A 22,977-nucleotide genomic window follows, 5' to 3' on the forward strand; every position below is an offset into this window, starting at 1 on the left:
GAGTATTCGAATCTCAGCCAGCTCTTTGCTCTTCATTCATGAGAAACAGACTGTGCCTTTAATAGCTCAAGAGCCAAGGCAACAGCTTGGCATTCTTTTTAAAGCATATATAAAAACTCCCCTTCTATATGGCTTGTTGAAAAGTGCTATTTATTTTCTTAGACTAAACTTCTAACTGGAATAATGCTTCATTGCAAAGGAACTCACTTTAAACTGAGCAGCTGAACGACCGTGAAGTTTGCATTTTTCTTCACCTGGTGTGACTGTTATGCCAAGCTGCAACAGTTGATTTTCAGTCATAGCAATACCTAGGGCTGAACTCAGCTGGCTGAAAGGGAGAGATGCAGCCTTTGTTCTTTACGTGCAAATATGTCACGATCAGGATGATCCACAGTCTGCCACAGCCCTCTGTAGCCATAGCAACTTCAACTCTTTGGCTGTTTCTTGGAAAGGGAAGGGAGAGATTGCAGGGAAATGTTGTTTTTCTAATTAAAATTCATACCAGGATTATCACTTGCAGGTGGTCTTGGTACTGAAAATACAGCTGATGTGTTCTGTCTCTTCCATCCCTTTTTTTCATGCTGTTGAAGCCTTTTCTCCACGGCACAGTTTTTCCTTTCTGAAGTTAGGGCAGCTCTCCGGTCTTGCAGGCCACCTTCCCAGTCAACAGGGAATAAGTGATGGAACATCTGAAAATATTCTTAGCATGAATTGTTGTGCTGCCACAGCAGCCCAGAACAGAAGCAGTTCAACCAGAACAACGTGCAGAAAATCCTTCCTTTGGAGAATCCAACACCACTGCCTGCTTCTTGCAAAATTCTACTGCTCCCGAAATCAGCCTCACCCTCAAAGTATGTTACAGACACCTTTGCTGTCACTTCCTAGCTCCTTCTCCTTACATAACAAATAACACAGAAAATCTGTTTCACTCAGAATATTTTCTTGCATCCCTGGGACCTTACATGTGGCAGTTCTGCACCGTGGAGTCAGCAGCACCAAGTCAAAATCTCCTAATTGCTTGTAATGCCAGCATTACACAGGGCTGGATTTGGGATAAACCAGGGCTGTAACATGATAGCAGAGCCCTTGGAACTCGCCCTGAATACATGGCTCATGGCAACCCCTTATATCTTCATAATTTGGTAAAGAATCAAGACCAAAAGTTTGCAGAAGAAATAAGAATTATGGCTTCACTGTGACTCTGAAATTGGCTTCTGGTATTTCTCAGCCTCAGTGAAATCTGAGTTTGGTCAAGGATCTGAGATAAGCTGCTGGAGAGGACTGAAAAACCCAAACAATGACATTCACTTCATACAATAGGGAGGCCTGAGCTAGCTCCTGAATGTAAATTAGCATGATTGGATTGACATGGACAGAAGTCAGCATGGAAATCAGCATGCAGAAGAGCTGAGGACCTGCCCAGGCACTGATCCATTCTTTACTTTGCTTCTCTTGTCCACACTCCCCTCTGACTATACATTAAACTGGAACCTCTGTCTTCTTCCCCTGTCTGAGAAACATCAGCAAGTCACTGGACACTGTATGCAGAGCACCCTGGGCTCTGCTCACAAGCACTGCTCTGCTATGGTTTATAAATGAGAACAGGATCAGCTCTGCATGATCTAAAGCCAGGTGAAGACAGACAGGGCTCAGAGCCAGGGCACTGGCACCTTGGCCTGTCACTAGGTGACTCCCCTGTGGGGCATCACGCTCCTGCCACTCAGGCTGGCTGAGGGAGGGGAAGAGGAGTGGAAAACTGAGGGCAATCAATCTGAGATGACTTGGATAACTTAGGTAAAAGCCTCAGAATGCAGAGCAGCTAGAAGAGCAAGGCTGTGTGCTGGTGCTCCAGCAGGACCTGGGCGGGTAGGATTGCCCAGATTCCAGGCAGAGCTCTTGTCCAAGGCTGTTCATTGAGGCTTTGCACTGCAGCCTGCCTTTGGCCCTGGGCTTTGCATTGCAGGAGCCGAAGAAAACAAGCTTACAAAAATACCAGGAAGAATACACTGGAATGTACAGTGAGTTTAAGAGCTTTTGGAATTAGATCAGCTGTTGCTTTTGAACCTGCTCTGTGATATGATGAAATCTCCAAGGGAATTACTTAGGAAGCTTTGCTTTCATATGTTTAATCTTCTGGAAACCCCTGATGATTACAAACAACAGGCAGCCATTTGTCTTCATAATACCATGGTACAGACTATCATAAGTGAGTTACTACAACTGGATGTCCTGGCAACACTTCAAATGTATTTTTTAAGTTTGTTTGGTGTTTTTTTTTTGCTGCTGGTAGATCATTCCTTCTAAACAACTCTGAGTGGATTAAGCAATTGTATGATGCTTCATTAAGAACTCAACTTCTCCATAACATGCTCACCAGATATCTTCTTTCTGAAATTTGATTGCAATGTACTTTACCAGACAAGCCTGAGGTGAAATAAATGTTCTAATTGTAATTTGATTCACAAGCAGAGAGCACAGTTTTATTGCATTCAGCAAAGAGAAGGATCTCTGATTCCACAGGGTGTTTAAAACCCTTCTGATTGATCATTACTTTTGAGAGTATACAAAAAGCACCTTTGAGGAGCAAGCCACAGGCTGAGAAGGTCAGGGAGAGCATTAAAGAAGTTCCAATTTCAGCTGTGGAGCCTGGCTTTGTAAGCCTAAACATCCCACCCAGAAATATGACTGCCATGCCAACAGCTTCTGCAGGAGGTACACCATCTTCTTCTGAGGGGCATCCCATCTTGAGGAGAGGCAATACAGAATCCATCACGGTCTCCAGCATCTGACCAGCACTTTAGGCCTTAATTTCTGCCTGGTATTCTGTCTCTGTGCACATTATCCCAGTGTCAGCTGTCTGCACTGCTAAAAATGTGCAGTTTTAAATTGAGGTGGAATTCATCTGTTTAGCTATTTGATGCATTTGCATAAGGTTACCCAATTAGTGAAAACTCTAAAGCCCATCTGATGCCCTCCACCGGGATTCCAGTGTGCTAATTTGCTTCCTTCTTGAGGGTCACCCTAAATGATAATTGAGCTCTTCCACAGGCTGCTGATTTGTGGGGCTAAGATCTCAGACAATTTGGCACTGAGGTAATTCCATGGACTTCACATCTGCCCCACTTGAGGAGAGGCACCCTCTTGTCTAGGACAAAGCATTCCAGATGATCTCTTGCCCAGAGAAGCAGCAGGGCATAACAGACATTCCTCTAGAGCAGAGACCCCAGATGCAGCTTTCCTCTTACCCTTCCACAGCCCTCTCAGGCTGTTTTTAAGTGTGTGTTACATTTAAGTGAACTGCAGAGACACATTTCTCTATCTCACCTGAGAAGAGCAAGCCTGCTGCTGTTGCAGACACCTTTGTAGTTAATTGCCTGTTTCAGCCCAGGTTTGAATGCTTCTGATCTCAAGCTAATCACTGAAAATTCTCCATTTGTTCACTCCAGAGCTCCTATTAGAAGGGCTCACAGCTCTGCTGCTGTATCATTTATTAATACAAACTTATTTTGCTGCTACTGCTGCTTTTCTGTAAAGGTTGCTCTGTGTTATTTATTAGCTAATTAAATAACAGACAATATTCCATTTCCTGTAGGTCCAAATTATCCTCTCATCTCAGCTCCATGGATTTGGCTTCTAGACACACTGCACTGTGAAACAAAGGCAAATAGCAATGCAGGAGACTTTGCAGTCTCCAGCTAGTTTTCCGTTATTTCTTTTGCTGTTGGCTTCTGCCAAGCTGTGGACTAGACCCAAACCACTGAGCAGCCCAGCAACATACATCTCACTTGTAATGTGCCCTCTTACTTTACTGCTGCAGTCTCTGGGTGTTTTATACAGAATTATGTTGCTCTGCCTTCAGCAATTTCCTCCTCCATTCCCTCCCATCCTTAATACAGCAGAAAATAAAAACTGCATAATTAGAATGAAATTTATATTCCTAAATTGGTCTTAACCTTGGGAGGAAGAAAGAATAAGGCAGGAGCTTTCCTGCAGCATTTGGTTTATATTACTGTGGTCCATTGAAAAGAAGGTTGACAGTGACATAAAAATGATCTGAGGAGATATGGATAGGAAGAGGGGGGGGAGGGAAGGAATTATTTTATTATTTTTTTAAAGGAAAAGAAGGAAAAGCAAAGCCCAGATCAGTTGCCTCGAAGGAGCAGTCATGGACTTGATGAGTCTGTTAAAACCAAACTGAACAGCGCACCGGAGACTATGCCGCGGAGAAGAAGTTTGCGCTGCCAAGACAATGGATTTGATGATCTAATAATTCTCATGCATCTGATTTGTATGATTTCAGCCCCAATAGAACCTTGCTCCCTTTGTACTTGCTTTTCAGCAGGGTGGTAATTATTGCTAACAATGTGTCTTCTTCCTCTGGCTTGCGACGTGCAAATTTATTCGTCGCTTAAAGCTGCCACGAGTGCCTCCACAGATGGGGTTTGACAATAGCAAATTTAGATGTGCTTTAAATGTTCAAACCTAGAACTCACTGGGGAGACACAGGCAGACACCTCCCACTCTGCTCTGGAGGTGAGTGGGATAAGTGTTGTTCTGAAAACACCTAAGCAGACTGATGAGCAGCTTTCAGCAAGGCGTTTTTCATGAGACTTAGGGGTTTTTTTCCCCCACTGGAGAAGGGTGTCCCTCAAACTGTTTGACAGTCTGGATGGGTGTCCATGCTCCCTGCAAATAAACAGATCCTGGAAAGCTGAGATGTAGCTTCCCAGTTACATCTTTCTTTTTATCTTTGTTTTCAGATCACAGCAAAGAGCTGAAGAATTAATTCATTCTTTCTTTTTTTTTTTTTTTAACTAAACGTTCCTGCTGTTCCTCTTGCAACAGCATTAAACAGGAGGGACTTCACAAAAGACAATGTGCAAAACCCAGCTTTACAGGGCCTGTTCCTTTCAAATGCCACACACTCTAGGCTGTACAGTCCTGTGTAGTCCTGCCTGTCACCCTGGGGTACAGTCGCTAAGACCTGCTTCCAGGTGGACACAGCTGTCTCAGAGCCACTTTTAGTTCCAGAAGTGGCTTCCAAGAAAACTCAGGCCATGCACAAGAGAAGGGAAGTCAGGAAGTCAAATTCATTCCAGTGAAAAAGGGTATAGAGTATAAGAAAACCACCTTTCCCCTCATGGATTATTAGGTAGATATTTGAGTGTATCAAATTCTCTTATTGAGAGAACTGCTGCAGAGACCTTTGCAGGCACACAACAGTTTTGACGAGAAATGGGTTAAAGGCCAGGTTGGAGGAGGCCTTGAGCATCCACATCTAGTTGAGAGGTATCCATGCCCATGGTGGGGAGGCTGGAGTAGATGATCTCTGAGGTCATTCTATTGTCCTTGGACTCCAAATGTAAGTGTGAAAGATCTGAAGCAACACAGGAGAGTGGCAATTGCTGTGCTAAGTGAAAAAACCTCCAAACAAAAGCAGATGCATTTAGCGTGATGCAGAGGGAGACCAGGGTCAGTTTAAGTTGTTTCCTTAAAGCCTTTGGCTCAGACTGGGGATGCTGTGAAGTTAGGGATGAACCAGTTATTCAGTTCAGAAGCTAAAGCTATATGTGGACAGAAACTGAGGCATTACAACACCTAAAATGTTGACTGATGGGTCAAACCCCTTCCTGGATTTATGAGACCACTTTCAAAACCCCTGTCATTCTGAACAGGTTCAAGCTATCCTTTGCCTAGGAGCAAATTATTTTCACCATGTCTGAGTTTGCTGCAAGTGAGGAAATGGTTTGCTGCTGCTTATCACTAAGATAATGAAAACACAAGCAAAAGGCTGTCTTGGAGCACGTTTCTAAATGTTGTCTTTTGAAAGGGAATTAGTGGGCACCGGCTGAATTTAGTATTGTGCTTCAAGAGACAAAAGGTTCTTTATGAGATACTAACTGAAATTTAAGTGCTGGGGTTGGTTTGCCTTTTCTTTTTCCTTCTAGAAAGCTCGAAATTACAGAATGCTGGTCGCAAGCAATCAGTTTCCAGAAGCCTGAAGCACCTTTTCCACTCATCAAACAAGTTTGTGAAGACTCTGAAACGGTTTGTCACGCATTTTATCTCCCAAACCTTCTGAGGTTTAGCTGGCAGCTGCTGCTCGAATGTAACAATGAGAAGCACCTCAGAAATGTGGGTCATGATTCCACCACCAACGAGCCAGCAATCCATCAGGACTTGATAAAATCACATAGGTGCAGGGCTGGTGCAGCTGATAGGAAAATAATGCTCCAGCTCCTACTGAGACGAACAGAATCTTCTTGTGATTACTGTTGGGAATGGAGCTGAAACACAGCAGAGTAAAAGTTTCTGTGCAAACACCAAGTGCAGTTACTGAAATGCTTTGGAAGCCCTGCCTCAGTTGCTGCTCAGTAATGAAAGTGTAGTGTTTATTTCATTCACAGGATGAAATGCAGAGCTCAGATAACATGGCTTAACAGCCTGTTGGCAGCAAGAAACACATCTAGAGTTCTCTAACATCTGTAGCTGGGTTTGCAACCCAGTGTCACCCAAACAACCCTCAAGCCTTGGTCATTTCTTTTAGCAAATGCAAGCTGTTGGATTATTTCTTCTTTCGCTGCCAGTTGGCTTTTTCTTCTTTGCATTTTGGTAAGAGTTTGATTCTTTCAGGAGAACTCTCCAGAGCCTTTGAATTCCCTAAGGCAACTACTTAACGTATGTAACTAATTGCAAGGGTAAATATTGAAAGGAATAATCTCTATAAACAGTTTTGCAGATATGCTGGCCAAGTTCCACTCAATTACACTAATGTAAATCCATAATAACCCACCTGATTTCAGCTGAGTTTCTTCAGGTTTACTCTGTAGCAGGAGTAAATCTGGGGGGCAGAACTAAGCCCATTAGTGATAAAAAGTTGTAGTCAAATTTCTGATTTCCAAAGTGCATAAAGCCTCCATTGTACACTGTTTACCCTGCCAAAGTTCTGGCTAAAGCTGATGTCAGTGGCTTGCACAGATTCATACTCCTTAGATTCCTGTAGTCTCACATCATCTAAAGTGATAAGCTGCCCAAACATCTTCCAGAATTTACTGGCTGAGGCTGCAGGATCCCTGTGACACAGAACATAAGTCCAGATGATTCCATTTGTCTCCTCAGAACCTAAAATACGTGGTAGGCTGAGTCAGATTTGGCATGGATGTGAACAGACCTGAAAGGTGTTTGACAATGTTTCCTTCTCTCTTTAGGGGACTCTACTTATCTGTTATATTTTTTTACAAAGACAATTTGTTAGTCACCAATGAAGATCAAATCCCAATCGTGGAAATTGATGACTCGCACAGCAGTTCGGTCATGCAGGATTTCCTGTGGTTCACAAAGGTAACAGCAGCCTCATTTCATGCATTGTCTCCACAGTTTGTTGCTAGCAATGCCTAGGCCTCAGCTCATGGTTCTGAAGATGTGCAATGATGTCATCACAGAGCTAAATGGTGCAGGGCTTCCCCTTTCCCTCACCTTCAAATGCACTTTTCTGGGGTCAGTTCTGTGGTGGTGGCACAATTAACTCTTTTTAATGTATGACCCCACACAAGTGATGGCTACTTGTAAAAGGTGAATGAACATTCAGAGGAGGAGCCTAAAGCAAAAAAACTAAAAGTTTTGATGTCAGTATTATGGTGAAGAACAGTAAATTGATTTTACACACGAGGCCAAAATGCAATTGAAATAGCTGCACCTCACAGCAGAGATGTTCCAGGAGTGCCACAAAGATGATCCAAGGCTGGACCATCTCTGCTGTGAGGACAGGCTGAGGGAGCTGGGAGTGTTCAATCTAGAGATCAGAAGACTCTGGGGGGACCTTAGAGCTACCTTCCAATACCTGAAGGGATCCTACAGGAAGGCTGCAGAGGGACATTTCATAAGAGTATCTAGCAATAGGGAAAGGGAGAATGGTTTGAAGGTGAGACAGAGCAAGGTTACACTGAATCTGAGGAAGAAGTCCTTCAATATGAGGTTGGTGAGACTCTGGAACAGGCTGCCTGGGTAGGCTGTGGATGCCTCCTCCCTGGGGGTGCTCAAGGCCAAGTTAGATGAGGCCTTGAGCATCTGAGTCTGGCTGAGAGGTGTCCCTGCCCATGATGGGGAGGTTGGAGCAGATGATCTCTGAGGTCCCACCCTACCTAAACCATTTTGTGATTCTATGATGTACAGAACAACTTCCATGTCTGAGTCAATATTTGTTTCATGTTTATCTGGACAACTCACTGCCATCCACAGCAACTCAAAGTGACCAATACCTTCTGATTTTTCCAAGTCCAAAATGCTTTTAGTTTCATTTCTGTCTTTGCAAATGCTGAGAACCAACACTGACTGAACTGGACATGTTTTTGCAGTTGTCCTGCATGTGGGACGACATCAGATGGCTCAGGCAGAACATGTCTATATCTGTGTCCTCATCAACAGCACTTCAGGCCAGGCAGAAGATGCTTTCAGCAGCAGCACAGCTACAGGTTGGTTGCTTTGCACATTTCTAGCTACTAATTCAGTGACTTCCTACTCACTGAGGGATGGTTCTGCCAGCTGTCCTGTGGTTCACCACTCCCCACTGGCCTCTTCTTTGGAGCACTGTTATCAACCTATGATGAGCTGAGCCACTGAGCCTCTCCTGCCAGCTGGATGGAAGCAGTCGCATTAAAAGAGAAGAGAAACAAAAAGAAAGGAAAGAAACAACAGTGGCACATGAAGAAACAAACAGATATGAACAAGCAAATAATGACCACAGATAAGCCTCTGGGTTTGCAGACTGGGAATTCGTGATTTATAATCCTAATATTGGCTGCTCAAAAGCCTCTTAGAAGGTCTATTCATAATTAATTATTCATATATTAATGAAGCATTTAAACTTTGGGTAAATTTAATGCTCCCCTGTGCTATATGGGACCCTGGAGCAGGAGATACCTTCTGTCCCTGACCAGGAGGACAAGTAGGCTGCTGAAGCTGCCAGAATAGTGCTCATGATTCACCCATGGCTTAGAAACTGCTCAGGCACAATTTCTGGGGCAGAACCACACTGTCTGACCAACAGGATGGCTGCGCTCTCGTGGATTGCCAGTGGGGAAATAGGCAGGAATCTTCCATAAAGTTCTTAATTGAGCTGCCAGAATTTTTAAGGTGAAACCTTTGTGCAGAGAAGCTGCCAGAGAGCTATCCAGAGCCTTAAAACCAGAGACCAGGAGAGAGTCAGTGGTGCACAGATGGCAGCACTGCACACACTGTTCCTGTCACCATGTTAAGGCACAGCAGTGACCCTCAGTATGGTTCTGTTCCACCCTGTGTTGCAGATACAACCTGAGTGGTACTGCAAAGGCCACTTAATCACTCTGTGTCCTGGGCCACTATTTGTTATGCAAATAGTAATGAGATGTTCTCCAACAGAACATTTGGACCTTTGTTGTAAAGCTTGTGAAGAATGGGTTTCAAGACAGGGTCAAAGCTCTAGCCTGGAGGGCAGACACTTTGTTACTCCTGAGGGAAAATCCATTTTCCAAAAGATGTGAGCAGGACTCTTACAGGAAAGGTATGCCCAGGCCTCCCTTCCTTCTTCCTTTTGTTTTAACAAAGTCACCAGGAAAAATCCATGGTGCAGCCACGGAATTACTGAAGACCTTCATATTGCTTGGCTCATTGCTTGGCCACCCCTCTGTTATTGCCAGTCGATGCAATAAGCTGAGTTTATAGCAGCTGGGAGAGCCAGGCACTCCCTGGCCATTATTAAGACCATCCACGTGGGGTTTGGTTTACATCTTTTGGCAAAGCACTGTACTGGGGAGCAGCCTTCCTGGGCAACCACCTGTCTTGCCTGATTTCCCCAAAGTACCCCCAAACACGTGGAATGCCAGCCTGCTGCACCTTTATTGGAGGACCACCTGTGTTAAGCAGCAGCTGCCTGTCAGTCCTTTGAGCTGTCAGAGAGAAACTTTTCATTGTGTTTGCTGATGGTTCCCTCTGGTGTGGTTATCTCAGCTTAGGTAGCACAGGTTCCATCGGTGCAGATGGCCTTTCCCAGAGCCCTGCCAGCCTTCAGGGACCGCACTGGGAGATAACCAAGGATCCTGGGCTGTTATTTGCTTGCAGAGATATTCAGAGCAGAGCTTGAAGCACAGAAATACAGCAAATGTGCCTATGTGGTATAGTGCTCTGCTGAATTGCTGGCAAATTTATGGTCCCTAACATTTGCTCTGTTAGCTTGTCACCGACCCACCAGCCGCTAACGGTGTGTGGCCTGCTGGGATCCACCCATGGAAGGATCTCCATAAAGTTCATACAGCTGAATAGGTTTTATTGTGGCAGTTAATAGACTGGCTCTGCAGGAATTCAGGACAGAATGGCAAAGATCAGTGACAACACAGCTGCTGAGGGACTAGATCAGTGGATACAGAGACGGCAGGGACTGGAACTTTGCCTGTTGTTACCAGTAGACAACTAAAGCAAACAAAGCACCACTGATGGGGTGCCAAGCTGAGCAGACACAATGCTTTCACTGCATGAGCTGCTCACACAGTCACATCTGTAGGTGCCCCCACTATCCATGCTGGAATGCCATCCAGAATGCACAGTGACAGTAAAGAACTGTCTGTATTCACCTAGGCACACTCACATGCTGCAGTGATGAATATGACAAAAGGCCAACATCTACCTGCAAGGATTTGTCCCACCTGTGGGCACAGGGATTAATAGAAAAGGTGTACTCAGGACATCCAGTGCTAACTAGTGAATCAGATAACCTGAAAAGGCAGAAGAATTAACAACAACAAAAAGAGGAAAAGTGCTATAGAAACACCATCAGTGTGCCCAGCATGAAGCTGAAGCAGCCAAGTGATGGCACACAAAGGGCAGGCACCGTGCTGAGTACCTGGAGCTTACAAACAACCTAATAACGCACAGTTTATAAGCAAATATTGCCTGCTAAGTACAGATAAATCATTTTGGGGTAACCTATCCGTTTGCAATGTCATAAAGTTAATGTTCAGCACTTGCCTAAGCACACAATGTGCTGCATTGTGAACTCAGGTTTTCCTCCTGAAGTGCCCCCAGCCCTGCCCAGCTTGCTGCAGATCTCCTGAGAAGCAGTGCAGCACTGAGCATATTTCAAATGTTAGGCATTTTTCTTTCAGACATCTGGGAATCTCTTCAGTGGCTGCTCCCTCGCCTGAGTGTGTTTGCACCTACAAGCAGACGCCTTACTGTGTGAGAAAAGGGATTTTGACCAAAATATGTATTTTATGTGGAGTCTTTTGAAATTACTTTTCTTTAATCCTCACATATTTTCCTGGAGAGCTTTGCCCAGCTAGCTTGCTGGTTTCTGCTGGTTTTGTCTAGCACATTCTTGGTATTTGAAGCAAAAGGAAAAGGGTCCTTGTCTCCTCAAATTCTTCTGAGCTCCTTCCCAAACACACTCTGCAGTTCAGCTCCAGAATTATTTACGTTCAGCACAGATAGGAGAGCCTCTTACTTTCACTGCTGAAAATAATCTGAATCGTTTTAAACCAGAGGACAAAAAAGGGAGATTGTGATTAACGACCCTGACAGAAATTATCCATCGTGAATGATGTGGGGACAGAGGAAGAATTTTGTGTCATCTCTGCCATTTGTGTATGGAGAGGTTAAGATAAGCGCCTAGCTTCCAATCAGAAAGGCTGCACTGATACCAAAGGAACAGCGCTGGAGCAACACAATGATATGAAGATTGCATCCTTTATCTTTACATGACTGGGCAAATCCAGGCAATTCTGCCCAAATAAGTGAATTACTTTCCAGTGTTTCCTTTTCCAAAGGCACTGGATTGTAAAAGGCTTTCTGGAGGTCTCCATTAACTGTTGGACCAAACACTGATGAACCAAATACCTCAGAGGAATCACAACTCAGTCCACAAACCCAACCCAGGGCTGGTGTCACTCTCCTGCTAGGTGACAAATAACTTTCACTTTCTGATTTGCTTTGTTTTCTAGAATTTGCTGGGAACTCACAACCTAGGCAGAGTTTTCTATGAGCCCATCAAGGACCGGCATGGCAATATGCTGATAGTCACTATCAGAGAAGTGGAGAGCCTCTATTCCTTCTTTAACGGCAAATGGATGCAGGTATCCAAACTCCAAAGCCAGAGGAAATCCCTTTCAACTCCAGAGGAGCCAACAGCACTAGACATCTTGCTTATAACAATTCAGGTAGTGCTTTGCTTCTCTTACTGTGTGTTATTTGCTTTTGTAAATCCTGTGCCAGAGCCCTGATTTTTGGAAGAGTCTTGCAGAATTTTAGGCCCAAATCCAGTGCCCAATAAAACCAATGGCAAGGCTCCCACTGAAAGCAAAGACTTATATTACTTCCAGTGGGTCTGGGACCAGATCCTTAATATGTCAAGTACCCATGAGATTCTAAAGAAATTACTTCAAAGCCCTAGCAGAGAATAGTAGTTTCTATCAGTTTCAGGAAGCCATGCTATGGAATTCTGCAGCAGGGGATATAAAAACCTTCGACATTCTCTGGGATGTTCTTAAGCACCTCTGCAGACATTTACTGTTTCTACACTCCCTAAGATCTTTTTCATCCAACCCTGAATTCTAAATCTAGGTTTAAAAGCCTTACTGCTCTACTTAATGAACTTGTTCTGTGGGATTCAGAGTTCCTTGGAGCTAAAGAATTCATTACTGACCAGAACCTTTCTTCAGTTTCTTTGTAACATGCCCCTGGACATCACATTTAGAATCATAGAATCTTTAAGGTTGGAAAAGACCTCTGAGATCATCATGTTCAAGCTTCTACCCAACACCTCCACAACCACTGGACCATGTCCAAAATTGTCACATCTATTTGTTTTCTGAACACCACCAGGGATGGTGACTCCACCACCTCCCTGGGCAGTCTCTTCCAGTCCTCAACCGCTCCTGCAGCAGAGAAATGCTTCCAATCTAAACTTCCCCTGGCAGATAAGTATCAAGGTAAGGATTGAGTTTAGAAGTTGTTTTGCATCATCAGTTCAGCTGACATAGCTAAGCCATGAGGTTTTCAGCCCTTCAGGAAGCAGGGAATTGTAGACACAAGTTAAAACTAGGTCACATCACAGCAAAGTTTTTTTCTTGAGAGTGTCCAGCAACAGGGCAAAAGGCAACAGTTTGAAGGTGAGGCAGAGCAGGGTCAGGCTGGATCTGAGGAAGAAGTTCTTCAGTAGGAGCGTGGTGAGGCTCTGGAATAGGCTGCCCAGGAAGGTTGTGGCTGCCTCCTCCCTGGGGGTGCTCGAGGCCAGGTTGGATGAGGTCTTGAGCAGCTGAGTCTAGTTGAGAGGTGTCCCTGCCCATGGTAGGGAGGTTAGAGCAGATGATCTCTGAGGTCCCTTCCAACCTGAGCCATTCTAGGATTCTATGAAAATGTCAGTAGCCAGTTTCTCTAAAACTGTTGCATCATTACTCCAAATACTAGCAGGCAAATCCTTGTCCTAGTCCCTCCTCTGGCACCCTCCACTAGACCAAGCCTGCTGCGGTTCATTTTGGAGCTGGAGGCACTTTCTGGAGCACAGACTCTGCTTTTTGGGCCGGAAACAGGCAGGCAATCAAAATCCACATTGCCAGCTTTCAGAAACCTTACAGCATTTCCAAAAGACAATAAAACTTACCTGATCTATGTTAGATTTCATGCATTAAAATGTGTTAAAGGTGTAGAAAAACGTCAGTCTGGGCAAAAGTTTTACATTAGCCAACCCGAAATGGAGGCCTGATCAGATTTCCACAAAGATCTCAGTGGAAAAAATGTTCCCCTAATGGTTTACACATTCCTATCTAATGCCCACCCTTTCTTGTATTACTTCTTTAATCATCCAATGGGTATTTGGTTCATGAAGTGCTTGTGAAAATGAGGGTCTAATTGCATTGGCCGGAGCCAAGCATAGCACTGGCAGATAATTTGATGGTTCCAAGAGCAAAGGCTCAAGGCCAGGTGTCTAATCCTCACCCAGGGCAGAAGCACACATTCCTCAGGCTGGCAGCAGACATCATTTTTAGGGTAGTTTAGGGGGACTGCTATACATAGCCTTGGAAATGTCTGCTGGCTTCAGCAAATCCACCATTGTTATTAGTGCCTTCTGAGCTCTATCTGTGATAAAGATATTTGTTCAGAACAAAACCAGCCATTAATTAAGCTTGGCAACCCACCAACCCCAGAGGTCTCCCTGTGGACAGCAGGTGACACACAACAGGTTTAGAGGGATGTAGGCTGGGACTCAGCAGGGATTACTCTGGTGACAGCACAGGTTTATGCAGCCCAAGTGACAGCTTTTCCCCAGTGCTGCTCAGCTCTGCTTGGTGTAGCACCAAAAATGGACCAAGGAGCTGCTCGGCTGGAAAATGCCTCCTCCTCCTCCTGAGCTGTTTGTCAGCTGATGCATTCCCTGCCCCAGCTCACTGCTGAAATGCTCAGTAGGAGTGCAGAGCTGAAGGTTATTTAAGCCATTTAAAATATTACAGCGGTATAGAAGAGTGAAATCTCAGGTTTATAGAGCCAGTTCCTGCATGAGGTGGGGATCACAGGGAACTTGCGTGGGGCTTCAAGTGAAAAAGTTGTCCAAGTGCATCCAAACTCCCAGAGATTATTTATATGCTTAAGGATGTGCTGAAATGCTTTGTGAATCGTGAACACTTGAAACAGAGAGTCGGCTGTCAAAACGGTTGATGCTTTTTGATCTCAAACTCTTCTGCTTATGGGGGTGGGGGTAGGAAGAATAAATAAATAAAAAGAAGATTTTGTTTCTCTTAAAACAGGACATACTTTCCTATCACAAACGAAGTCAGCAGCGCCTCCCTCCAGGCTTGTACCTGGGTTACCTTAAACTCTGCAGCTCTGTGGACCAAATCAAAGTGCTGGTGCTGCAGAAGTTGCCTAATGTCCTGTGTCACGTTAAAGTCCGAGACAACAGCAATGTCTCCAAGTAAGTGTATTTATTTCTGAGCTTGCACACACAGCTGGAGAGAGAGGATGTTTGCTTTCAGTCGAAACTGATCAAATTTAAAAGCCATAGCAAAGTTGTAGGTGCCAGCATATCTTGGCTCAGGTGGGTACACAGCTTCACAGATTGCATCAGGTTGGAAGTGACCCTCACAGCTCATCTTGTCCAAACCCCTGCAGCTAGAGCAGGCTGCCCAGGGCCACATCAAGTCAGAGCCTGAATGTCTCCAGGGATGGGGCCCCAACCACATCCCTAGACAACCTGTCAGCATGGAGCCCAGCACCTCTCTGAAGGCCAGTCCAGCACATGGACTTGTGAGCCCCCTGGGTTTTAAGGGCAGTATTCTGTGGTCACTCAGATTGTGCTCAGTGCTGAGAATCTTCCAGATATCTCCTAGGAAGTTCATAGCCTGTAGCCCTATGCCAGTGAATTCAGTGTCAGCCTTTCTGTCGATTTTCACTGACCATAAGATGTGGTGGTGATTTTTCTGGGTATTCTTTGTGTGACAGTTGGTTTCTTGCTCTAATCCACAGCAAGCAGTAACTGCAAACATTCAAACCTGTTCTCAGCCACTGAACTGGTGTGCTCTGGGGAAAGCCATCTGCCCTTGGTCCACTGCTTCCCTTATCTGCTGGGCGAGGGCACTTCTCTGTACTACCAACTACTGTCCTCGTGGCAACACATTTTGTTGGCTTTTCTTCTGAAGCTTTCTCATGCCATAGCATTTCAGCAACCAGCTGATAATTTCACATGAGGAAAAAAAGGAGCTGGGTATCTATATGGATAGCAAGGAGTGTAGAAGCAATACCAACAACATGTAGTATTGATGTAGTATTAATACCACCAACAATATTGGAAGGAATCTAAAGCTGAGTGCTTCAGAGTTTATCACAGCCTCTGACTCTTGAAGTTCAAGACCTTTATTTTTGGAGCAAATCAAACCACATCTACTACTTGTCTTGTAGTGGGGTTTCCTGTGCTCTTTTTCTTGACTGTTTGGTGCTGGCTGCTTGTCAAGGCTGAATACTGGGCAGGGTGAATTAAGGATTTGATCCAGAAAGATGATTCCCATATTTATCAGCTCTAGCATGGATATGTCTTGAGTAAACCAGGAAGTTCTTTGGCTCCAGTGAGTACAAGAGAGTCTGTCACAGAAATTAAACCTCCTGCTGGTTGTCACTGTTGCCATTTCCAATGCATGCTTTTGAGAATGCTGTGGCAGATAGAGAGTGGAGCTATGTGAAAAAGGAAACCTGGAGTGAGGAAACCCTAGTGAAACATTTCAAAGGCAGTTGGACTTGCAGAGGTTTGCAAGGAATGCTCAGCCTGATGTGCATGTGCTAGAAAAATTAAACTTTGCAAAGTTTAGATATTTTTTTAACAACAAACAATCAAGACTGCACAAGGTTGGAATGTTTTGCTATATGAGGATTAAACTATCAACAGATCCCAAATGCACATACACTGAATTCCTGCTTGTGCACTGAACTTTTGTTATATTTCTAATTTTAACTTGACTCAACATACAGAGATGAGTGGGAATGGATCCAAACACTTTCTGGCTCAGAATCTGTGGAAAGTATGGATCATACTTCAGACTGCCCTACTCAATTGTTCTTGTATGAGCTCCAGATGGCAGTGAAAGCTCTCCTTAAACAGATCAATCTACCTCTGCATCAGGTATTTTCCTTTGTGCTGTTTATCACCTTTCCTTTGTGCTGTTTATCACACAAAGCTACAAACTGTGTGTCTTGCAAGTAGGGATTAAATGGTACAGCTGGCAAGGAAAGAAAAGCTGAGGAGTTTTGTATTCCATTATTCTAAATGTGGGTGAGGAACATCTTCACTGAAACAACTCTTCCCCTGGATATTTGGGCATGTAAGGATCAAGGCACATATTTTCCATTAGCTCCTAGCTTGGTGTCTGCTAGCCCATTTGTGCAGCTTCGGGTAGGGGTGCAAATAAGCACTTTTGCACACAAATAGTAATTGTGAACTTCTTCACCCAGCTGGCAAAGAAAAATTGATAGGCTTCCAGGCAAACAGGACAACTGATGGTTCTTCTGGAGGTGAGAGGGAGGGTGTATGGAAGGCCTGCTGAAGACACAGCATTCTACTATTGTTTTACACACAGAGAAATGTAGCACTTGTAAAACATAGTTCCAGACCTCCAGATTGCAGTGGGTGAGGAGACCTATCTGGCTTCTGCATTTACATTTAGGCACAAGCAATGCATATGTGAATAAATAAAGCCAGGGAGGTTAATCTATGATGTGAAAGAGCCATGAAAAAAAAAAAAAAAGCTAAGGAGTTTGTTTCTTGTTTACATGAATTCCATTTTATTTTGGTCTACAAGGGTAAAGAGGGCTTCAAGCAGAAGTAAATCATCTTAATATTCACTTCAACATCTGTTTGTGCAGCTAGAAAGATGTGGCCTTAAAATAAATTCATCTGGTTCCACATCTCTTGATTTTTGAAAGGTTTAGGCTTTGCTTTTAAAAAGGAATCCATCAGTGCTGCACCTTCTAGCCTGGGAAGAGCCAAGTAAGACTCAAGCAAATCCCAAATGAAGACAGATGGTGTGCTGCCTTGTGGCCAGTCCCTCCAACTCAATAGGGCTCTGTACAGCTTCTTTGCTACTGTATTTTCTTGCAGGTTAAAGCTTTTGTGCATATTTTTTTTCTTTCTTTCTTCTTTTTTTTTTTTTGTTTTAGCTAGGGATTCAAATATTTCCATCACTGTGCAGCAGGCTGCAGGCCTGCCAAGCAGTTAGGCTCTTCCATTGTGCAGGAGAGAGACAGAAACATGACCTTGCAGTTAGAGACCCTTGTAAATGTTTTGATGACTCAGGACCCCACTTTTATGTTAATGAATTGACTTTTTAATTCAGCAGAATTACGTCTGCATTTTTTACTGGGTTTGTGGTAAACAGAATATTGGACAGTGAGCCTGGTGCACACCCAGGGTACGAGGCAGAGCTGCACACAGCAGCTCCACAGCAGCCTCAGGCCAACTCCTGTGTGTGCCATTTTCTCGTGCTGCAGCACTTGTTAAACCTTTCCAGTGCTATGTTGAGGGAGAGCTGCATACTTCTCTTAACCAACCCCAAATTGAATCTTAAAGGTTTTTAATTGAATCCATTTTCATGTTTTCACATAATTATGCAATCATAATCTTGAAAAGCACATGGCATGTGATCATTTTCTGCCTAATAAGAAACATAAATGTTGTTTTCAGGGGGGGGGGCGGGGGGGCTTGTGCCTGCCTGTGTTGTTTTAATGTGGAACATTGCAGCTTTAAATCTTTATTTTATGTAGTGACACGAATCCACATTTAGGGTCTTTCCCCCCCCCCAAATATTTATGTTTTATAAAAATTCCAAGCTTGATGTTGTGCAAATTTTCTTTAATGTTTTATATCATTGGGGGTGTTGTTTATGTAAGTGCCATGTTGTAATTCTCTCCCATTTCTTCCCCCCCGCGCGTGTCCCTCTACAGGCTAAGCACTTCCGTCTGTACACACAGGAGGTGTTGGAACTGGGTCACAATGTCTCCTTTCTTCTCCTGCTCCCTGCCTCAGACGACGTCTGCACTGCCCCAGGACAGAATAATCCTTACACCCCACACTCAGGATTTCTTAACCTCCCTCTTCAGATGTTTGAACTCGGTATAGTAGCTTGCTTCACCTAGAAATATTAACCCAGTCTCCTTATAATAAAATCACAAAGTTGTATCTGTTTTCCCCCCCTTGTCCCAGTGGAGAGTCAATAAATCACATGATGGCTTTGGCAACAGCCCTCCCTATAACTGTGTACAAGTTACAGAGGCTGCAAGGCAGTTAAAGCATAGACTGTGGCAATCATTATTGAAATGCAAAGCAGAGAGCAAAGCCCACAGTTGTCCAGTGTCCATGAGCCTAGCTGTGAGATGATGTTCTTGCACAACCAGAACCAGAAAGCTGCACATGACACAGTGTGAAAGGGGATGCAAAAAAAAACAAACCACCCCATCCCTCTAAATTGCCACACTAATAATCAGATGTTTTGGAGAGGAGAATTCCTGCAGTTCCTGATTGCTGATGGTCCTGCTCCAGGTCTGACTGCCTCACAGCTTTGGCATAGGGCTGAGTGGAGTTTCCTGCATGAGGCTCATCTTTTTCCTTCTGATTCATGAAATCATGGAGGGGGCTCAGTCCTGTTGCCATGGGGCAGGAAAAGCCTGTTGTGAAAAAAGCCAAAACTTGGATCTGCTTCTTTAGGGACCACATCCTGTGCTGCCAGCAGATTCATCCCTCTTGTTCCACTGCGTGGCTGAATGGCTAGCCCTTCCCCAAAGCAGAGTTTTCCAGCTGTCTCCCAGAAGGTATAAGATGCATTAGCTTCAAGGTCATCTAGTTTTCATTTCTTCTTCTTTGGTCCACGGAGAAAAGAAAGGTTCCACATAAAAGCAGCTCATAAAGACTTAATAGTTTTTTAGAAAGAATATTGTAAGTATGGGGCCGCTGAGCCTTACACATTTGTCTCCTCTGCTTCCCTCTGGCCTGTAAAATTGGATATCTTTCTTTCCTTGCCTTGGAGAAGAGGGAAAGATGTGAGCCAAAACTAATGGACTCAGTACACAAGGAGCCACTACAGAACAGCTCTCTGGTGGCAGCTGTGTCCTCAGTGATCTCTCAGGTGTTCACTTGCCAGCACTACCATCCCATTCCCTCCATATCTTTGCTCAGTGCTGTTGAGTCACTAAGGAAGGAGACCAATGATTAGATGTTAATGGAGGCTCTTACCAAACTACTTCCCTTCAGTCACAATGGATCCATGACCTACTATCATCCAGCAACACAAATCTCATTTGGATCAGGCAGGAAAATCCAATGATGTTCATGTCACATCAGCCAGAGCACACAAAGTGGTGCCTGTGACAGTCTGGGGGGGAAATGCTGCTCGTGGAAGGACAGATGATGGCTGAGCTGCCTTTACATTATGAGTGGCACAGACACTGGTGTGGGATGCCAAGGAGAGGTTACCCCTTCAGAAGAGAACTAAGCTAGCTAAGAAGGAGGGTTAGTTGAGTGCTTTGGGTGGTATGGCCATGGCTGTAGCACCCTAAAGCTAGGCTCACCACCTTCTTGACATGTAGCGCTGCAACCTGCAGTTAGACCCTGTGCAGGGAGCACATCCCATCTCCCTGTGAGGGGTGGCTGCTGCCCCCACTGTGCCAGCCAATGCATGAAGCATCCTCACCTCTGCTGAGGCTTTGCAGGCCATTAACTCTCATTGCATGCTACACAGGCCAAGGGCAGAAGTCACCTCACTTCTGGGACACAATTTGCATCCCATCAACTCCTGGGACGATGTGCTGCAGAGGGACACCCGACAGAGCAACCTTCTCAAAAGGCATTCAGAGTGCAGACCTCTCTGTTCAGTGTTGTTGTTGTAGTGGGAAAGCAGTTGATGGTGGAGAAAACTGTATGGAAAGCTGAATTTTCCTTCTGAGTATTTTTGGAAGCAAGCAATCCTCTGGCCAAAGGCAGATGGCATGTCTACATGACTTATTATAGATGTACCCCTGATCTTCTATAAAGTGACTGTGATTCACATCTCAAATATTAGAAGCTTCCATTCCCCATTAACTGGTGGCTACCAACTATATAATTGCATAACCACAAAAGACTACGTTGAAGCAACATTTGTTAAAGTAACATTAAAGGGTCTGACTTAAAAACCACAAAGGGCAGAAACTTCAGCACTGGAGCTGAAACCACGGCTGTAATTCACTCAGGAGTCCACCACATATGGCATATATACTGCAAGACCACACACTGTTCAGGCCAGATCCCTGCAGTATCTTGGCATCACTGGGAAGGCAGAAGGGAGAATTCTTTCCCTCACTCTTTTTGGTGGGGTTTCTATGTTCAGCTGAAGCCTTTATTGCTTTGCTAGTGAGATTTCTGTGAGTGGATTTCTGAGCTGGAGAAATCCTCCTCCTTTATTGCTACCATGTTGTTTGCAAGGGATGAGTGGACACTTGGCACAGGGTTTTATCTCTTATTTAATATTTATGATAAGAAGAATGCATGCACTTTGTACATGAAACACCCTGGAAAACACCATGCCACAATCCAGAAAAGCTGGCAGCAGTACGCCAGCTGGCACTCACTGCTGGATCATATTTACTTGCATTTCTGGAGGCACTAATGCGTGGGGAAGTACTGCTGAAAGCTTGTCCTCCTCAGCAAGTTTTGGGATGTCTAGAGATACCCCAAAGAGAGAAGTTTTGCCTGAGCAGCTTCTGCAGTGATGGAGCTGTAAGAGGCCAGGTAAATGACCATCGGTAGGGCTCCATGACACCAAGGCTCTTCTCTCTCTGCTAGTTACCTCTGTTTGAGGTAGCTCAGACAGCTCTGGGCCACTCCAACGTCAAATTATACAAAGCCAAGAGGACATGTTGGAAGAAGCCAGGTTGGATGGGGCCTTGAGCAGCCTGGTCTAGCAGGAGTTGTCCCTGCCCATGGCAGAGGGTTGAAACTGGATGATCTTTAAGGTCCTTTCCAACTCAAACCATTCTGTGATTCTAAGTCTGAACTTTCTGTGTTCCCCTTCTGCATGACAGTTCAGAGGATGATGTGTGAGAACACCTCAACGAGATTTAATTGTTTCCCCCAAACTGTGATACCACTGAAATGCTTTTCCTGTCAAGCCCTTTACAACTGCAGCTCCTGAATTCAGCTGGCCTAGCCCAAGAGAGAGTTATCAGCCTTGGAAACCATGCTTGCTTCTGAAACACTCAATTAACAATAAAACCCAAACAGATGAGTTCCATTTTCCAGTCGTGTCACTATTGTCTTGATAAAAGAAGTGATGAGCTATAAAAGCCTCAGAAACAGCCTTTCTGATTAAAGCTATCAAGGGCAAGACAGCCTCTGGAGTTGCATACTAAGGACCTGCTTATCCCTTCACTTAGAGATGAATTAGAAATGACCCCTTTGAAATGGGTGCAGCGCAAACGAGCGGAGAACCACAGCCTCTATTATTTATACCTAGCTTCAAGTCACCCATCCAGCGAGAGTTAGCAATTAAACTTTAGTACAATTTGTGTTCTGAAAGCTGAGGATTTCATATTTCATACACAGCTGGGATCTAACAACGTTTCCTTTGCACTTGGTCTTTTCACAGTTCATTTTTGCTGTTACAAGGAAAAATTTCTAAGCCTGTATTGCCGCCTCTCTGCTGTCATAGAGCTGGACTCTCTGAAAACCCAGCAGTCCCTGAGGGAAGCAATTTCAGACAGTGAAGTCGCTGCAGCCAAACAAAGACACCAGCAAGTTATGGACTACATACAGGTAACAGTCTGTTCCTGGCTATTCCAAGGAGATTTTAAGGTGGCTTTCTTTAAACAAAAAAAAAAAAATAGGCACAGGTCTGTAATTCGCAATCTAAATGGAGAATTATTCACAGACATCATAAAAGGAGCAGTTGTATCAAAAGTGCAATTCTGGTTTGATGAAATCCAAGCCCAGAACACGATTTCCTTGGTTGTTGCTTTTATACAAGGGGTTTTATGGGTGAAATCAAATGACAGCTACACTAGGCTGTTATAAAGCAACGTGTCAGTCTGCTTGTAAAACCCACCCCCAGCCAGCGTGGGCTAAGCCTCTGCCATGCTTGGCCCTTCCTCTGCCTGAGAGTTTTGCTCTCTTTGTCAGGATAAATTGCCAATTAAAACACACACACACAAAAAAAGAAGAAAATTCCCACTCAGTTGTGGGTACAATCTTCAGCAGCAGTTCCACAGTGACACAAGCAGCTCTGCGTTGAAGGTGGCAAAGCAACCCCAAAAAGCATCTGTGAGTCTGTCCAGCACCCTGCAGCGATGCTGCTTCAGTCCCCCAGATGTTATCATGCTTGTCTACCTTGCTTACTCCCTCTCCCACACAATGATTTTCCTTTACTGCTCCCAGCTCAGGGATCTTGCCCTGCACCCCACTGAGCAGCACAGCAGGGCCTGTCCTTTGCAAGCTGTTATGGC

General features: G+C 44.5%; 1 protein-coding gene across 1 annotated transcript in view; it reads left to right on the top strand.

The window, feature by feature from the left end:
* ANKFN1 (ankyrin repeat and fibronectin type III domain containing 1) overlaps positions 1–22,977 on the top strand; it is a 58,857-nt gene that overhangs the window by 30,542 nt on the left and 5,338 nt on the right. Inside the window, exons 9-16 of the mRNA XM_054170476.1 lie at positions 5,949–6,048; positions 7,209–7,341; positions 8,355–8,471; positions 11,970–12,185; positions 14,769–14,935; positions 16,483–16,633; positions 18,451–18,619; positions 22,125–22,291. Of these exons, the coding sequence (XP_054026451.1) occupies positions 5,949–6,048; positions 7,209–7,341; positions 8,355–8,471; positions 11,970–12,185; positions 14,769–14,935; positions 16,483–16,633; positions 18,451–18,619; positions 22,125–22,291 (1,220 nt within the window). The remainder of the gene's footprint in view (positions 1–5,948; positions 6,049–7,208; positions 7,342–8,354; positions 8,472–11,969; positions 12,186–14,768; positions 14,936–16,482; positions 16,634–18,450; positions 18,620–22,124; positions 22,292–22,977) is intronic.

Source organism: Dryobates pubescens, chromosome 20 (assembly GCF_014839835.1).
Source record: "Dryobates pubescens isolate bDryPub1 chromosome 20, bDryPub1.pri, whole genome shotgun sequence".
In the NCBI taxonomy this organism is placed as follows: Eukaryota; Metazoa; Chordata; class Aves; order Piciformes; family Picidae; genus Dryobates; species Dryobates pubescens.